The 18,830-nt window shown below is 36.7% G+C and overlaps 2 protein-coding genes across 2 annotated transcripts; one reads left to right on the forward strand and one right to left on the reverse strand.

The window, feature by feature from the left end:
- Nucleotides 1-5,242: 5,242 nt before the first annotated feature.
- LOC140183337 (protein FAR1-RELATED SEQUENCE 5-like) lies at nt 5,243-9,184 on the reverse strand. Its single transcript, XM_072231747.1, has 5 exons — nt 9,076-9,184; nt 7,945-8,002; nt 7,546-7,791; nt 7,177-7,462; nt 5,243-5,536 (listed from the first exon to the last, which is right to left on the reverse strand). The coding sequence occupies exons 1-5, from the start codon at nt 9,182-9,184 to the stop codon at nt 5,243-5,245; spliced, it is 993 nt and encodes a 330-aa protein (XP_072087848.1).
- Nucleotides 9,185-13,590: 4,406 nt separating this feature from the next.
- Nucleotides 13,591-14,019, forward strand: LOC140183338 (uncharacterized). The gene has a single exon (XM_072231748.1). It carries the CDS (start codon nt 13,591-13,593, stop codon nt 14,017-14,019), a length of 429 nt encoding a protein of 142 aa, XP_072087849.1.
- Nucleotides 14,020-18,830: the final 4,811 nt, after the last annotated feature.

The following is an 18,830-nucleotide window of genomic DNA, read 5'->3' on the forward strand; positions in this document are numbered from 1 at the left end:
AAACCAAAAGGCAAGGGTAAAAAGGATCCAAGGCTTTGAGCATCAATGGATAGGAGGGCCCAAGGAAATAAAATCCAGGCCTAAGCGGCTAAATCAAGTTGTCCCTAACCATGTGCTTGTGGCATGCCGGTCCAAGTGAAAAGCTTGAGACTGAGTGGTTAAAGTCGTGATCCAAAGCAAAAAGAGTGTGCTTAAGAGCTCTGGATACCTCTAACTGGGGACTTTAGCAAAGTTGAGTCACAATCTGAAAAGATTCACCCAGTCATGTGTCTGTGGCATTTATGTATTCGGTGGTAATACTGGAAAACAAAGTGCTTAGGGCCACGGCCAAGACTCATGAAAGTAGCTGTGTTCAAGAATCAACAAACTTAACTAGGAGAATCAATAACACTATCTGAAATTCTAAGTTCCTAGAGATGCCAATCATTCTAAACTTCAAAGGATAAAGTGAGATGCCAAAACTGTTCAGAAGCAAAAAGCTACAAGTCCCGCTCATCTAATTAGAATTAATATTCATTGATATTCTGAGCTTTATAGTATATTCTCTTCTTTTTATCCTAATTGATTTTCAGTTTCTTGGGGACAAGCAACAATTTAAGTTTGGTGTTGTGCTGAGAGGATAATTTATACGCTTTTTGGCATTGTTTTAAGTAGTTTTTAGTGGGATCTAGCTACTTTTAGGGATGTTTTCATTAGTTTTTATGCTAAATTCACATTTCTGGACTTTACTATGAGTTTGTGTATTTTTCTGTGATTTCAAGTATTTTCTGGCTGAAATTGAGGGACCTGAGCAAAACTCTGATAAGAAGGCTGACAAAGGACTACTGATGCTATTGGATTCTGACCTCCCTGCACTCGAAATGGATTTTCTGGAGCTACAAAACTTTAAATGGTGCGCTCTCAACGGAGTTGGAAAGTAGACATCTAGAGCTTTCCAGCAATATATAATAGTCCATACTTTATTCAAGATTAGATGACGTAAACTGGCGCTCAATGCCAGTTCCATGCTACATTCTGGAGTTAAACGCCAGAAACACGTCACAAACCAGAGTTGAACGCCAAAAACACGTTACAACTTGGCGTTCAACTCCAAAAGAAGCCTCTGCACGTGTAAAGCTCAAGCTCAACCTAAGCACACACCAAGTAGGCCCCGGAAGTGGATTTCTGCATCAATTACTTACTTTTTAAAACCCTAGTAGCTAGTCTAGTATAAATAGGACATATTATTATTGTATTAGACATCCTGGATCCTGGATGGTATTTTTGATCCTGTGATCACGATTTTGGGCCTGACCATTCGGCCATGCCTGGACCACCATCACTTATGTATTTTCAACGGTGGAGTTTCTACACACCATAGATTAAGGGTGTGGAGCTCTGCTGTACCTCAAGTTTTAATGCAATTACTACTATTTTCTATTCAATTCAGTTTATTCCTGTTCTAAGATAATCGTTGCACTTCAACATGATGAATGTGATGATCCGTGACACTCATCATCATTCTCACCTATGAACGCGTGACTGACAACCACTTCCATTCTACCTTAGACCGGGCGCATATCTCTTGGATTCCTTAATCAGAATCTTCGTGGTATAAGCTAGAATTGATGGCGGCATTCATGAGAATCCGGAAAGTCTAAACCTTGTCTGTGGTATTCCGAGTAGGATTCAGGGATTGGATGACTGTGACGAGCTTCAAACTCGCGATTGTTGGGCGTGATGACAAACGCAAAAGAATCAATAGATTCTATTCTGGCATGATCGAGAACCGACAGATGATTAGCCGTGCTGTGACAGAGCATTTGGACCTTTTTCACTGAGAGGATGGGATGTAGCCATTGACAACGGTGATTCCCTACATACAGCTTGCCATGGAAAGGAGTAAGAAGGATTGGATGAAGGTAGTAGGAAAGCAGAGATTCAGAAGGAGCACAGCATCTTCATACGCCTATCTGAAATTCCCATCAATGATTTACATAAGTATTTCTATCTTTATTTTCTGTTTATTTACTATTATTATTCGAAAACTCCATAACCAATTATTATCCGCCTAACTGAGATTTATATGTTGACCATAGCTTGCTTCATACCAACAATCTCCGTGGGATCGACTCTTACTCACGTAAGGTTTATTACTTGGACGACCCAGTGCACTTGCTGGTTAGTTGTGCGAGGTTGTGAAGAAAGTGCTGAGTTAGTAAATGCGCACACCAAGTTGAATTCCATTATTAGAGATCACAATTTCGTGCACCACTTGTCATTTATCTTTCATGCCTCTTATCAAAACCCCAAAAATAACTCACAACCAATAACAAGACACTTTATTGTAATTCCTAGGGAGAACGACCCGAGGTTCAATACTTCGGTTTATAAATTTAGGGGTTTGTTTTAGTGACAAACGAATTTTTGTATGAAAGGACTATTGTTGGTTTAGAAACTATATTGCAACGAGATTTCATTTGTGAATTCTATACCATCAAAAATCCAATCATCACACGTATCCCTATCTTCGTTCCAATTCAGAGGAATTTTGTCTTCTTTGGTCATGATCTACATTAATTTTTCACTTTCTTTTAATTATTTGGACCAAGCTTACTTACTGTTGGGTTGGAAAACATGGGCCTATGTTCCAATGCATGCAAAAAAAAATCACTACATCACTTGCAAAGCTGAAAGTAAAAGCATGAGAATTTCTTTCAGGACCACTACTTACGCAAAATGTGACCCTTTTAACCATGATCGTGCCCAGAGTATGATGCAGCACGACAAACACATATTTGGTTTGTGAAAACTGCTTACATGTCACCAAAAACACACCCATCTAATTCTTTTTGCCTGCAAAAATAGTGAGACAACTCACGAAGAAGAGGAAATTTGACTACACTATAGATAAACCGAAACACATAGTCAACATGTTCACTACACACATATGCACACTACTGATATTGCTCTTGTAAAATAATATGGAAAGCAAAAAAATACAACTTGTTCTTATGGGTTGTTGACTCTCCATAGATATCGACACTGAACTGGGTGATTGACTCGCAACACTCTCCCGCGTCATTGCTTGGGGATACTTCCATGTTTTCCACTGCAGGTGGACCTACTGAGGACATTCTGTGTAAGGACACAAAAAATACTCTATCAAACAATTAATCCAGCAAGACAAGAGAATAAAAGCACATAATAAGCAGTTTCCAAATCGGGTTCTCAGATATTTACCTGTGTTAGCCACCTCTCAAACAAATCCTCATTTGTCCATGTATTGGGATTATGAAAACTAGTGCTGGCAGCATGTGCAGATGGCTCACCTATGTGCCCCGAGCAACTATGAGACGCATAAAATTGCTCGATGTGTTGCCCGCCAAGGAAGAAATTAGTGCCCCCACCCCGAACACCCAAGGGGTTGCGGCAAAATGGATTGCTAGACCCATGAGCAATCGATGGAGTATTTCCATCCGCACGCGTCCTGTCAGTTTCACAAGGGTTGCCAGTCTCCGATTGAAAGCCCTGCTAATCAAGCAAAACAACTTCACAAACCTGAACAATTTTTCACGATTCATTTCATGTTATGTATGCACAAGAAATTGTTTCAACATTGCATTTAATATTTTCACAGTTTCATGTCATGTTATGTAAGCTTCAAGAAATATCCTATCTAACTTGTCCTTTTGGCCACTAACCCATATGAAGTGCACATTTAAGGAAACTTAATCTCTAGAGGGTTATACAAACATTTTACAAAGAAGATGTTAAAATAATGGCAATTGTATTAGCTACCTGATTGCAATTGTGCACCGTTTGCAAATCAAAATACGTCAAATATTGTAATGCAAAAAGTGTTGGGTTAATCATTACCAAGAATATACTAAGTTCAGCAACAGGTCACACGGAGCTCATAGAATGAAAAGCAACAACACTATGCAAAAACTATACCAACTACGATGAATCATTTTCTCCAGAAACCACATCACTGCTCAATGTCAGAAAACTCCAAATTCTTTATATCTGACATTTAAACTCTTACCTTTGACATAGCCGTATCGTATCGAAAAATAAGTTTTAATAGTGCAATTAATACTCTTTTTTTCGAGCGTCACATGTCGGAAATTAATCAAATAACATTACTCACTTGTTTTGAATTTAGATGAAACAGCTTACTTACCTCGTTTGTGTGACAATAACGTGTCTTTGGTGTTGCGGATGGGGCAGTTGCATCATGCGGACAACACTCGACGGAACTTGGACCACCGGCACCATCAGCCACCGCAACACCCTCTCCCTTGTGCCACATACAGGTCCTTTTCGTGTGTCCAGCAACCCCACAATTGGTGCAACGTCGTCTCTTTGGCTCCATCTCACCCTAACTAACTGGTTCAGACTCATTTCCCTTCCTCGGTGCCCTTTTTGTCTTAGATACGACAGGGTCCTTGATCCCAAACAATGACGATAGACCAAGTTGGCTCCCAACCCTCTCATGCAATCTTTGCTGAAGCACCTCAATGAGACTGGCAATCCCATCCCTAGCCACAACAAACTCTGCAGCATCTTCAGCCCCAAGTTGTGCAACTAAACTCATCGCCCCACATAGGGCTCCATATCGAAGCAAACGGCCTTCATGGCTGTCTTTACTTTCAACGGGTGTCGATCTACAATCCTTTGCATTCTTGTACCATCTATTCAAAATAAGACCATGCATTATTTCTTCCAACCCCTCATACTTCATCACACAAAAGATATGACTATATAGAATCTATTTTTCCTCATTCGGGCCAAACAAAACCTTGTGTATTTTATTTGGTTTTTCCATTCTAAAAAACGTGTACACAGTTGTCGTGCTGATGCTGTCCTTGCTCTGAAACAATAACGTCGCGACACCCTTAATTTGTTTCTTCACTTCACTAAAGAATGCTCGTGTATACACCTTCGATGCAAATAGCTCGATCGAAACAAGGCCAGTCATCAGCACCGGACTATAGTACGTTGAGTAGAATTGGGCTGTAACTTCGTTGTTCTGATAGTCTTTTACAACACGGTCTAAACTATGCACAAGTTCTAACATACTATCAGTTGATTTAAGGAAGCCCTTAATGAAAGCATTGATCCCTTCACATCTTGATGTTGTCCTGTATCTCGCACAAAAGGTGCCCCTAAGGTACGCCATTGCCCAACTTTCTCTACATTCGTATGTGGACTTAACCCAACAGTTATCATGTAGGCCAAGCGACTTGACAGATGCCTTTTAGTACTCCTCAAAGTCACTGATTTCAAAGTTCACATAAATTGCTTTCCTAAAGACCTTGTGAAATTCTGTTTCTTTCACCCGTTGGACGCAATTCTTCTCTAAGTGCCAACCACAAAGTCTATGTGTCGCTGCCGGCATCACCTCAGCCATTGTAGTGCGCATCGCCTTGTCCCCGTCAGTCACCACTACACACGACTTCTTTTGCCCCATAACATCATGCAGGTTCAACAACACCCACCAATAAGTGCGGACCTCTTCGTTCTCCAGCAACGCAAACCCAAAAATTGATGTCTATTTGTGGTGATTTGACCTAGAGAAAACCACTAGTGGTTTCCCGTACTTGTTAGATCGGTATGTTGAATCAAAATCCTACACGTCACCAAATAGCTGATAATCCGTCATCATCTTACTGTCGGCCCGAAATAGGCTACCCGACCGATTATCTGGGGTCTGTGTGTATCGTGCCACCGTCTTCATGTCAGCATTTGCCCTATCCTCCAAGTAACTGATAGTTGCTTGATAAACCCCATTTTTAGGGTTTATCTTGTATTGAATTTAGAGTATTTTGATAACCTTTTTCTCGCATTTAGCCTATGAATTGGCATGGTTTTGTAATCTCTCCCGTATTTGTGCTTAAGTGTAAAAACATGCTTTTAAGCCTTTAATTTGATAATTTTAATTCATCCTTGATTCCATAAGATGCCTTGATGTGTTTGCTAGTAATCTCAGGGTGAAATAGGCTAGGCATGGATCAAAGGAAGCAAGGAAGGAAGCATGCAAGTGGAGAGAAGCACAAAAAGCCAAAGAATTGATCTCGGCCAAGCACGCGTACGCGCACAAGGCGCTCGCGCGCACATCGCAGAATTAGCCAGGGACGCGCACGCGTACCGTGCGCGCATGCGTCGTAGTCTGCACGTGATTCTGTTATTGCAACACGTGCCTGGTGATTTTGGAAGGTTTCAGCAACCAACTTTGGCGCCAAAATGCATATAAGAGCCAAGGATTGAAGGGGATTGACACACATTCACATCTATAGACTCATTTTACAAGTTTTCTTAGATATTTTTAGTTAGTTGCATTTGTAGAGAGAGAAACTCCAACCTCTCTCTAGGATTCATCTTCATTTTCTCAATTCTCACCCATTCCTTGGTGAGATCTATTGCAACTCTCACTTTACTTTGTTCATGTTGTAGATCCTCTTCTCTAATCTCAATTAGTGTTTGTAATTGTTCAATTCTCATAAATCTTAGGTTTAACTTTGTTGTTTGGATTCTATTAATTCATTGAAGATCTCATTTTCATTGTTGTTCATTGTTGATTGTTGTTAATCTCTTGTGTTGAATTACTTTGATTCTAAATCTCTTCTCAATTTTACTATGCCTTTCATTCTTGCTCTCCAAATGTTTGAGAAAATGCCAACTTTAGATATGGAGTAGCATCCCCTCACTTGGCCTAGTAGTTGAGTCATTGGAGACACTTGAATAATGAATGTCAATTGTTGATTAAGAATTGAGGATTGCTAATTGACTTGGAGTGCACTAAAGCTAGACTTCCCTAGGGTAAGACTAGGACTTGTGACTCAAGTTAGTTACTTTTACTTGACTTTCCTCTATAATTAGGGGTTAACTAAGTGAAGCAACACTCCTTTGTTATCACAATTGAAGGAAGCTATAGTGATGGAACTTCCAATGTTCAACCTTGGCCAAGGCTTTTAATATTGATTGATTGTTGTTTTCTTTTATTAACACTTTTATGCCACACTCTTCAAGCCACAAAAGACCACTCAACCAATAGCATGCATTCTTGTAGCATTCCTAGGGAAGAACGACTCGGGACTAATACTCTCGATTATAGATTGTAGATTTGTTTGATAATGGATTTTGCGTCTGGTTTAGACTATACTACGATTGATTACTTGATAATTTCTATACCGGCAAAAATTCATTTATCATTGCTGCGGTATCGGCATCACATATTCGCGCAATCTTTTGTCTATGCACATAATTATACAGATCCTGTTTTGTAAACCGGAGCATGCCATACCCACAAGATTGCCCCGCCATGTAAGCCATCATTTTTGAGGTGGCGATCCCAAACTGCTTCAAACTATCCACCTGTATCTTGTCACCGTCACTCATCTTTCGATGACTAGGAAGGAGATGTGCAAACATTGCTGGGGAAAGCTCGTGGTTATGTTTGTCCACGATGGTCTTCACCCTCCACACGATATGTTGCATATCATAGTAAATCTTCAACTTTGTCTTACAGTCCGTACGAATCTCCAACCTCTCTTGCCTTACTCGCTCAGGACGGTCATAGTGCTTAGTACGTCTTGTACCTGGTCGATGGCAGAAAAATCTCTCCTAATCAACACTCCATTCACACGAGATACATCTCCCTTCTGAACTCCAAAACCCCTTAATTTAGCGAACTCCTTGTAGGCAGCATAAGCATCCTCCTCCATTGCAAAATCTTTTCCTAAGAAGTCTTTCGCACTAACTGGACGGCTGAGACCACCCTCTGCCACATCATCTGCACCACCCGACCTGTTACCGTCAACGGCACCCCCTACACTTTTTCCCCATATTCGCAGCCCTCATGGTGCTCGAGGCCTTCGTCTTCGTCATAATTATCATCACTCGCACAATAATGTCCACAACTATCATTTGAGGTACTCCTATCCGAGTCTTCACCCTCACCGTTCAGCATACTCTTGAAATCCATTGGCAACAAGTGTGCAATCTTCTAGCCTGGCAACTGCATGACTTCACAAACTAATCTCATCAAGCAATAACTAAAAGTGACAAACTCCACCGCATTATAATAAAAAAACACATTATATCACTAGTGAAGTTATAATTAACTAATTAAAACACATTATATGACTTCTAAATTCAGCAAGATATCCACCAAAAACAAAAACTAAGAATGTGAAGTTAACCAAACCAACAACAAATATTCGCTCATCTTATTTTCTACTTAACCCCTTTAGTTAATTCATCTATTTTCTTCGTAGAATGCAAAAATAGGTTGAAGAAAATATTCCTTTCCTTAACAAAGCACACCAACTTTAGCGCATCATCTTCATGAAGTTTAAAAACAAAAAATTAAGAACCTACAAAGCACTATAAGTTTAACAAGGTTCCCAGCAAAATGGTAGACAAAAGGGTAAACCCTTTTTAGAATTTAGTGGCAGGAATTAAAAAACAAAAAACATCAGCAGGTCTTATAGTATAAAAAACACATGAAGATCTAATTATAAATCATTTACAACCTTCTTTTCATGATATAGTTGTGGCATGTCCTCTATGAAATAAAAAATTTAAATTACCATGTCCATGTCTCTAGTGTCTGTGAAGGTGCCTATGCTTAGTAGGGTGCCACAAGTCTTCAATTTCACATCAGCTCCAATATTTAGACGCAAAGGGGGAAAGGACATGCATTCATTATCATTCCTAGCATGCTAGTAGTACCCATAGAAATAACAATTTTCCAAACCCACAATATATTGAACTTCCTAATTTTTATCTAACACATATGTCTAAAGAATCTAACAATTTGTTCATATAGGAGTTTGTGGAAGAAGAAGGATGATCTAATGTGACTTAGTCTTTAACTAACTACCCAAGCTCCAACCGACTAAAACCTTGGATTCGTAATCCTATATCCACAACATCAGCAGCATTTCAAATTTTCACCATAAAGCCAATACTAGTAACTAAAAATTCAAAATACACATTTCAAATGCAACACACATACTCGACCTAACCTGATCATGTTTCGATGCCAACACTCAAAGCTGATCATTCAATGGGAAGAGCAGCTTTTACCTTTGACTGACAAGCACGGCAGAGGACGAGCAGCATAACGGACTATGCAACTAGCGCACCTGACCAAGACGACGTCTATGAGCACCACTGATCCCTGGGTACGACGCATGACCTGGAGATTGGCGTCCGTGGAGAAGTCGTTGACCAGGAGGGAGCACCCGGAAAAGACGCAGTAGCCAATTACCGAGCACAGTGAGAGTCACGAGGCCCACGGTGGCGGTCTTGGTTAACGCTGATAGGGTTTCCTTTGATGAGAGGAGAAAACTGACCCAGAGAACCACTTCTTGGATTACACCCACTCTTTTTTGGGATCAAACCAAAAAGCCAAACTATGGCACCAATGGAACCCTCTATAACAAAATCTCGTTCTGAGTCACGCTATCCAGCCGGCTCACCCAACACTCCAATGAGCCTCGCCAGCTTCCTCACACCTAGCTACTTCCAGCCAAAGAGAAACTCCACGTGTCCACAGAAAATGCAATAAAAAACAAAAATCTGTAAATCTGTACAAAAATACATCTGTACACTAGATGACCCTTAGTTGAATGGCTCAAATTAAAGTTAGTTATATAAAGAGTATTTATTCATTTTGGTTTCCAAAAAATTTCGGATCAAACTCTTTAGTCTTTAACTAAAATTAATTACTCTATTGATCTTTAACAATTAATTCCTCAGTTACTTAGGTTTTTTGCTTCGTCAACTCTAATAGAGGATAAAATGATCCCTGACAACTCTAACGGAGGACAAAATGGTCTATGACTCCCTCTATTCGGAAACGACACTGTTCTCCCTCCAATTTCCATCATATCTCACATAACTCTAATAGTTTAATACTACAACTTCAAGCTACACAATACACACTCTACAACTTCAATGTTCACAAGAAGAAAAATCCTCAACTTGTTCTCAACAAATTCATACTCAGGAAACTAATGACTATGTTTTTCAAGTACTTGTTGTCTTCAATGGATCCCATGAATATAGACAGCAAGTCTGATTTGTTAAGACTCGTCGTCGTCGTTGTCATCTCCCTCCTCGTCTGCCCTATCATCTCCATGGCTATATTGTTCACCACTCTGATCGCTTTCTTCAACTTCTTCTTCGAACAAATCTTTACTAATTGCTCCAGTTTCCATGAGTAGTGACAGCGACATTTCTTGCTGTACTGATAACTTGGATGCGAGGTTGAAGCTATCTACCAGCATGGACTCCAAAAGAGAAGGAACGAAGCACTTGGGGTCCATTCTAAATGAGAATTTACATATGATGTCAAAGGATAATCTTCTCATGTTGTTATAATATCCAACAATCTACTATATTGCTTGCCGGAGAGTGAAGAAAGGCGTACCCTTGGGGTAGTTGTGAAACTTAGTCTTGAAGATGTGGTGGATGTTGTCGGCGTTGGAGGTGATGCTGTTATCGAGGACGTGGAGGTGGATGCTTTTGTTGGGTGAAGTGCGGAAGAGGTGGGTGTTACCAGTCACATAGATTTAGAAAATGTGTGGTCCGTGATATGTTGAGGTAGGTGCTGTAAGAAATTATATTATTATATGATGTCTCATATGTGTGATGTGTCTTATTTTATTGGTTTAATAAAATATTTAATTAAAATAATAAATAAAAGAAGTTACATAATTATTTTGAAATGTAACCAATTTGATAAAAGTTGGTTTTTATGAAAAAGAAATCATAATTCAGTCCTCTCTTGATGGAAGTTGTTTTTCCAAGTTATTTTGTAATTATCATGTTATACATGTACGTGGGTTTTGAAAACTGAAATTTATTAAAGTTCAATTCGGAATTGCTGTATTGTTATTTTAAAAATTTTTTAATTCATTAAAAAATGATTTCGGCAATGCCGATTTACATTTTGAAAAATTAAAAAAATATTTTATTCAAAGTCAATTCGACGATGCCGAATTGTTATATAAAAAAATTAAAAATAGCAAAAAGTGTAAAACGTAGTTGCCGTTTTGTCAGGAAAAATAAAATGGTAGTGCCGTATTCTGAATACGTTAGTACCGTTTTGTACCATGTATATTAAAAAATTATTAAACCAACTACAAAAGGAGAAAAAGGGGATGCTTACTGCATTAGATAGATTTAGTGGTTTAGCGATGGTATAGTAGGATATTCTTCTTGCCTTCTTCCTTAGTTATGTGTTTGTTTATTTTCTGAGTTTCGTATTTTGAGTGAGAATAAAATTGTTTGAGTGATAGAACGGAGGGTTATGTTAGTTTAAAAATATACTATAATGGTCAAATTTTATCTCAAACACATGAAGGTGTAAGTTTTGTATGTAAGAATCCATGTGTTATTGTTGTTCCTCTTGAAATAACATATGAATCACTTAAGAGTGTACTTTATCAAAGTATAGATCACCAAGTATTGAAGAGAGTAACAAATTTTTTGTACAGACAACATGTATTGATATTTGGTGGTTTTGTTCAATTTCAAATAATGTATGTGGCTGATGAAACAAGTATACAAGAGATATTTTTGACCTGCCATCAAACTAGAACACAAGTCTCAATTATCAAGTTATATGTTGAGTTCGAAGAATCGTTGAGGCTAATTTAGTGGAGCCTAACATAGACTGGACAGGTTATAACAGTGAAAGTGAAGAAAAGTTTGAAGGCAATTACCAAATTCTTAGTCCAACTGAAGATGGAGATGAAGACGATATAATGGATGACACAAATGTGACAGATGTTGCAAACGCACTAGCGGATCGGCATCCATCCGGAGAGCCATCTTTCATGCATACTTTGAATGTTGATGCCATGCATGCACCAGAATTTCCTAAATATGTCAATGCAGGTAATTACTAGTGGTAGCATATTTTGAATTATTATTTTAGTAATCGTGTTAATTAAAAATTTAGATATAGTTAATTATTTTAGTAATTTTATTATTATTATTATTATTATTATTATTATTATTATTATTATTATTATTATTATTATAGAGATAATTAGTTATTTTAGTTAATATAAGTTTAACATTCTATGATTTATTTTATATTGTTATTAGTGCAGTCCCACATGTTGTTGCAGACGGTGAATTCATCATTGGAATGGAGTTTAACTTGAGGGAGGCTGTGATTGCAGCAATTAAAGAGTATACCATTCAGAGAGGTGTCGATTATAGGGTATTCGAATAAGAGCCTACGACATTCTATGTAAAATGTGTACAATACGGAGCATTCTGTGATTGGCTCATCAGAGTTAGTCTTATCAAAAGACAATATTGTTAGGTTATAAGGAGATACAATAGTAGCCACACATGCACCAAAGCTGCCATTTCTCAAGATCATGCTGAATTGTACTCAGAGACAATTGCAAAGGCGATAAGGCCATTGGTTGAAACTGACCCATCTCTAAAGGTGAAATCTGTAATTGCTGAGGTACAGTCTAAGTTCAATTATACGATAAGTTATCGCAAAGCATGTCTGGCTAAGCAAAAGGGAATTGAAAAATATTTGGCGGGTGGAAAGCTTCTTATGAAGCTTTGCCCACGTGGTTTGAAGAAATGGTAGCAAAAGAACCATCAGCAACCGTTTAGTACAAAACTGCATATGCCTACCAAGGGGATGAGTTGGTGCAAGATATTCGGATTCTGACACGAGTCTTTTGGGCTTTCTATCCTTGAATTAAAGCATTTAGAAGCTACAAACCATTAGTACAAGTAGACGACACACACTTATATGGAAAATATAAAGGAGCTCTTTTAGTTGTAGTATCATAGGATGGCAATGGAGATATTGTGCCTCTCGCATTTGCCATAGTTGAGGGTGAGATTGCCAATGCGTGACATTTTTTTCTTAGCCATTTGCGAACATATGTGGTGAATCGAGATTGTATTAGTCTTATCTCTGACCGACACGAGTCCATTAGTTTAGCCATAGCTCGTAGCAATGGAGCATGGCAGTATCCAAGAGCTATTCACATGTTTTGCATCAGACACATAGCATCTAACATCTTGAGAAGGTTTAAGGCACCGCATATGCAGAAGCTGATCGTCAACATAGGTGAATAAATTACAATATTTTTATTATTATGTGGTGATTTTGATAATAACAACATTGTTTATTATCTGAGTTGTGTTGTTCTCTTGTGGCAAGCTATTCTAGAACGGTGTGTGAATTTAACATGCGTTACCAAAGATTATGTGAGCGGGGTGAGACTTACAAGCTTTGGCTCGAAAATGTCCCTCAATCGCAATATGCTTTGGCATATGATGAGGGACATCGCTGGGGGCCACATGACCACCAACCTAGTAGAGTGCATTAACAGAGTTTTGAAAGGGGCACGCAATTTACCTATCACATCCCTTGTTAAGACAAATTTTTACAGGCTAAATGAATTGTTCACTAGGAAGAGGTCTGAGCTTGAGGCTCGTATAAGTGCAGGAGATGCATTCTCAACTGAGAAAATTCAGTCAAATCAGCATCCAGTGGGAAGCATCCAAGTTAACTTATTTGACCGGTAGAACAAGGTCTTTGAGGTGCGTGAGATGCCTAGCGGCATAGAGTTTGCAGTGAATCTTCGTCATCGTCATTGTGACTATAGTGAGTTTCAGGTGGATCGAATTCCTTGTCACCATGTCCTCGCTTGTTGTGTGAACCAGCACCTTGATTGGAAACAATATGTGCATGAGGTGTATAGGATGGAAGAGATCCGAAAGGTGTACAGAACCCGATTCAGGCCACTAGGAAATCTAACAACATGGCCGATGCATCAAGAACCAAGACTAATACCCAATCCCCACCTCAAGCGAGTAACCAAAGGTCGCCCTAAAAAAACTCGCTTCTTAAATGAAATGGATATGTGTGACATGCATGGTCCTAGGCGTTGCAGACTTTGTGGAGGTGAGGGTCATAGCCGAAGTAGATGCCCACACCGTGCTGGATCTAATGCTAGTGGCTCGGCTCTAAATCCTTAGTTGTCATATTAGGGGTACTGGAATAACTCAGTTGTATCGAATGCTTTAATTGTGTTAGTTGTATTCTTCATCCTTTTGTTTAGTATTGTATCCAGTGTTGAATCATGTTATTGCAACTTTTCTAGAATTAATTTCAAAGTTCACATTGAAAACATGTCTGAGAATAATAGAAAGTCATCTATGAAAACAACACAACTCATACAAACTTATATTGCACAAATCTACTAACTAAACTGCATAATAACTCATTTAAAGATATTTTTCTTTATGTTTTGAGCCACCTTGGAACATCCTCTTTTGAGCCTTTTCTTGATCTCTGAAGGACTCCATTTATTTTGACTTTTACGAATCGGGTCAACCCTAAGATTGTAGCTCTTGCCACGAACCGCTTGATTGGAGCTGTCATCTGTTGCACCTACATGATAACTATAATAAATAAGAATAGTCCTACACAAGATAGAACAATACAGAATACAATTTTACTTATTAGACGATAATACTAGTAAATAACTTACCCACACCAGGCTCGTCAACCTCATCCTCACCCGTACTAGGCTCATCAATTTCATCCTCATCTGCACCAGGTTCATTAACCTCATTCCCACCTACACTAGGCTCATCGTCTTCCTCCTTGACATCCTCGGGCATACGAATACCTCTTGGGGATTGGCGATATCCAGAGGACACTCTTAATCGAATCAACAGAATGTCGTGGCATAGAATGTTCCAAAGACGACTGCGGTTGATGCCTCAAATCTAAAGACAAGCGACCAGAAACAATTTGAGTAGCTGGAAAATCTTCATGTCGTGCCTCTTGGGCAACTGGTGTATGGTCTTGAGTAGAGAATAAATAGTTGACCCACTAAAAATAATAAGTCTTTTTCTTTAAAAACAATAAAATAAAATTAAAGTAAAATTAAAATTATTACACAACGGCGTATTACACATGGATTGGGTCATTTATTTTGATTACACATACTGAAGCCCAATATTTAAAAAAAGAAGTTCATTTTTCTTCTTCACTCACCATCAATAACTTAATTGAAGAAAGAATTAAGAAGGCAAAAGGATAGACAAAGTAAATTTTTCATAATATTATTATCATCATAGATCAAGATTAGTAATTCTTCTCATTTTATTTGTGATAGTTGATACGTGAGCATCTTCCCTATCTTTTCCTAGTGAATTTACATTTGAATTGCTAAGTTTAATCAAGATTTAAATACTTTTTTAGCCACTATGAATACTACTTTGAGTTGTGTGCAATTTGCTTTATTTCAGGTAGCATTTGGAGGGATTTGACAATATTTGTTTAGAAAAAAGGGAAGAAAGTGAATGATGTTGTCAACCCTGACCTCCTTGCACTCCAACAAGAATAACTTAAGCTACAGAGGTCCAATTGATGTGATTCTAGCGGCATTGGAAAGCTAACTTCTAAAGTTTTCCAACGATATATAATTGTATACACTTCTTCTCCAACATGTACGGCCATGTTGGCACCTAACTTGGAGAATCCCAAGTTAGGCGCCGGATGAAGCAATTAACTCCAAAGCGTGCTGCCAAGGCCACGCCTAACTTCAATATCCTTAAGTTAGGCGCCAATCCTAGCTTGTGCAATGGTCCCACACCTGTTAAAGAGAATTCGAAGATTTAGTTTTTTTTTATTTTGATTAAACTTTATTTTATTTACAAATAGAAAAAGATATTATTTAGTTTTAGAAAATATATTTTACATTAATTAGGATTAGATATAAAAGAGAAAAAAGATTCAGCCCTTCGGGCCCTTTTATCTTTTACGCACCTCATTTTGCACGTTACAGTTTTTCTAAATCCTAGTTTTCTCTCTGAGCCATGAGCAACTAAACCTCCACTGTTAAGGTTATGAGCTCTATTTATTGTATAGATTGATACTATTATTCTTCTATTTTAATAAATATTTTGATTTAAATTTCAAGAATTTGTTTTTGTTCTTCGTCTTAAGGATTTGGGTAGATCGGAAGCATAACCCCTATTCTATTTGAGTTCTTGTGAACCTTGGAAAAGTAATTTACTTGAACGACAGTTTGAAAATAATTTCTCCGAAATCACTAATGATATAGACTTAACGGGATACGTGACATATAATCCTCTTATATTTGGGTAATTAGGGTTTCTGTGGCATATAAACTAGAATTGGACCTAAACCTCTAATTAAAATTAAGTGACCAAGGAATTGGCAGTTAACTAGGTTAGAGGAGACTAAATTACTAAGGAATCAGGGTTTAGTCAATTACTGTTTGCCATGAATTGAACCTTGCATGATTAAAATAGTTGGTAAGAAAAGTTAATCCGGAAGATAAACAACTCCGAAACCTTAACTGTTTTCTCCATATTCTTTACATAAATTTACTATTTGCTTTCTTAATTCTCTGAATTATTGTTTTATGCAATTAATTCTCAAAACACCACTTTCTGTTTGCCCGACTAAGCCAATCACTCAATCATTGTTGCTTGATCCATCAAACCTCATGGAATCGACCCTCACTCACCTAAGATATTACTTGGTACGACTCGATGTACTTACCGGTTAGTTTGTGGACTTTAAATTATGCATCAATAGTCATAAATTTCAAGATCTTTCATGTGAATGATAATTTTATAATGTATATTAGAAATTATATTAAGTTTAATATGTGGTATCAGAGCTTTAGGTTGTGAAATTTATGATTATCTATGAAAATAAATTTTTTACTGCAAAATTAATATAGCATGAAATTTGTAGTTGTACAAACTTATTAACTACATTTTTAGTTTATATGTTGTTGTGCATGATTGTCTATTGCAAGGTATATATATATATATAATTGTAATGTATTACAATATTTGCAGTATACATGATGAATGTTATATGAATTAAATGATCTTAGCATGGCTTAAATGTTTCATGAAATTACGCTAAGTTATCATGATTGTTTATCCTATTCGCATACCTAATTGACAATTAGGAATAATTGATTTTGTTTTTAAAATCATATATTGACACTGTAAGAATCAAAGGCCATGTGTTACTCGTGTGCTGAAATTAATGGGCATTTTGACCACCATAAAATTAATAATTTTCGTACTATGTATGAACATGTCATTGAAATGACAAATATTGTAGTAAGACTTAAGTCATTAGAAATGGAAGTGGATGACAATTTTTTTGTGCAGTTTATTTTAAACTCATTACCGTCTGAGTATGATCCTTTCCATATGAACTATAATACTATGAAGGATAAATGGAATGTACATGAGTTGCATAGTATGTTAGTTCAAGAGAAAACCAGACAAGTTTTCGAATAGAGGGGGTAGGGACCATTTCGTCTTTCATTAGAGTTGTCCGGGACCATTTTATTCAACGTTAGAATTGATGGAGCAAAAGACTCAAATGAATGACGGAGTTAATTGTTAGAAATTAATCGAGTAATTAATTTTAGTTAGGAACTAAAGTGTCTAGTCCAAAATTTTTTGAGAGCCAAAATGAGTAAATACTCTTATATAAATTTAAAGCAGGGATAAAAATTTATATTCAAAACCTTCTTTATTTTTATGCATAATTTTAATAGATAAAAAATATTTACATCGTAATTTAATATAGTATTTTGGAATAGAAGATTGTCATTACTTTTAACATTAGATTGGTACTGCATTTATCAAAGTATACTTTATTATTTCATTTTGTACCTTTTAAAATTATGCAATTGTACTATAAAGATGATATTAGTTTTCATAATCTATATGAATCTTTTTACTATTTTGTTTGTCATTTGAATATTGTCCTTAAAAAAATAATTATTTAATGTGAAACACTACATAAAAAATGGTAGAAAATATTTGGATTCTTCGTACTAGTTTGTTTTTAATCCCCTCTCTCTCTTATTTTGAACAAACTCCATTTTATTATTAAATAATTTTTTAAGGAGTAAAGTATTGTTTTTGTTCCCAACGTTTGGGGTAAATCTTATTTGTGTCCCTAACGTTTAAATCGTCCTATTTGTATCCCTAACGTTTGTAAAAGTGATTTAATGTTATCCTGCCGTCAATTACACATCATGAACGCTTTAGTTTGAGTTTTAAAAATCTCTTCTTGAAGTTAGAATACAAATGTCTGGGATATAATCAATGATCCACTCTGAAAAATAGTTCATGAGAAGTTGAAACTAATTCCTACAACATTTACATAATTCACTTTTTTAGGGACATAATTGAATCTAAACACAAATAGTGCGTATAATATTAAAATCGAACATATTCAAGTGAGACCTAATTGAGAATGAATACATCTAAGTGAGAATAATTGAAAAATATAATCTGATTTGTTAGTATAATTGATAGTAAGATAACATTGAATCACTTTTATAAACGTTAGGGATACAAATAGAACGATTTAAACGTTAGGAACACAAATAGAACTTACTCCAAACGTGAGGGACAAAAACGATACTTTACTCTTTTTTAAGTTTAAATATTCTTAACTTTTTTCATAATAATTATTTTTAAAATTATTTAATACATAAAATGTCATTCATCTATTCTAAAAATGGAAATTAAATAATATTATTTTATAACAAGTATTTTTTTTAAATTAGCTGATGCACAAAAAGTCACATCTTTTATTTATCCTAAAATTTAAAGTTAAATGATATTCTTTTACCAAAATTAAAATAAAAACAAAAATAAACATAAAGATTTTAAAAAAGATAGAGGGTCTCCAGAAAAAAGGTAATATTACTACAAAAAAAATCAGGTAAAAACAACAGCTTTTTGGTATTTATAACAGTTTGAACCGT

Source organism: Arachis hypogaea, chromosome 3 (genome assembly GCF_003086295.3).
Source record: "Arachis hypogaea cultivar Tifrunner chromosome 3, arahy.Tifrunner.gnm2.J5K5, whole genome shotgun sequence".
Lineage (NCBI taxonomy): Eukaryota > Viridiplantae > Streptophyta > Magnoliopsida > Fabales > Fabaceae > Arachis > Arachis hypogaea.

Excerpts from the sequence above, each read along its gene's own strand:
- LOC140183338 (XM_072231748.1), top strand. The coding sequence starts at position 13,591 with ATGCCTAGCGGCATAGAGTTTGCAGTGAATCTTCGTCATCGTCATTGT.
- LOC140183337 (XM_072231747.1), bottom strand. The coding sequence starts at position 9,184 with ATGCGTCGTACCCAGGGATCAGTGGTGCTCATAGACGTCGTCTTGGTC. Across the intron at positions 8,003-9,075 it reads GCCGTGCTTGTCAGTCAAAG|TTGCCAGGCTAGAAGATTGC; the intron begins GTAAAAGCTGCT and ends GAAGTCATGCAG. Across the intron at positions 7,792-7,944 it reads TTTCAAGAGTATGCTGAACG|GTCGGGTGGTGCAGATGATG; the intron begins GTGAGGGTGAAG and ends TGACGGTAACAG.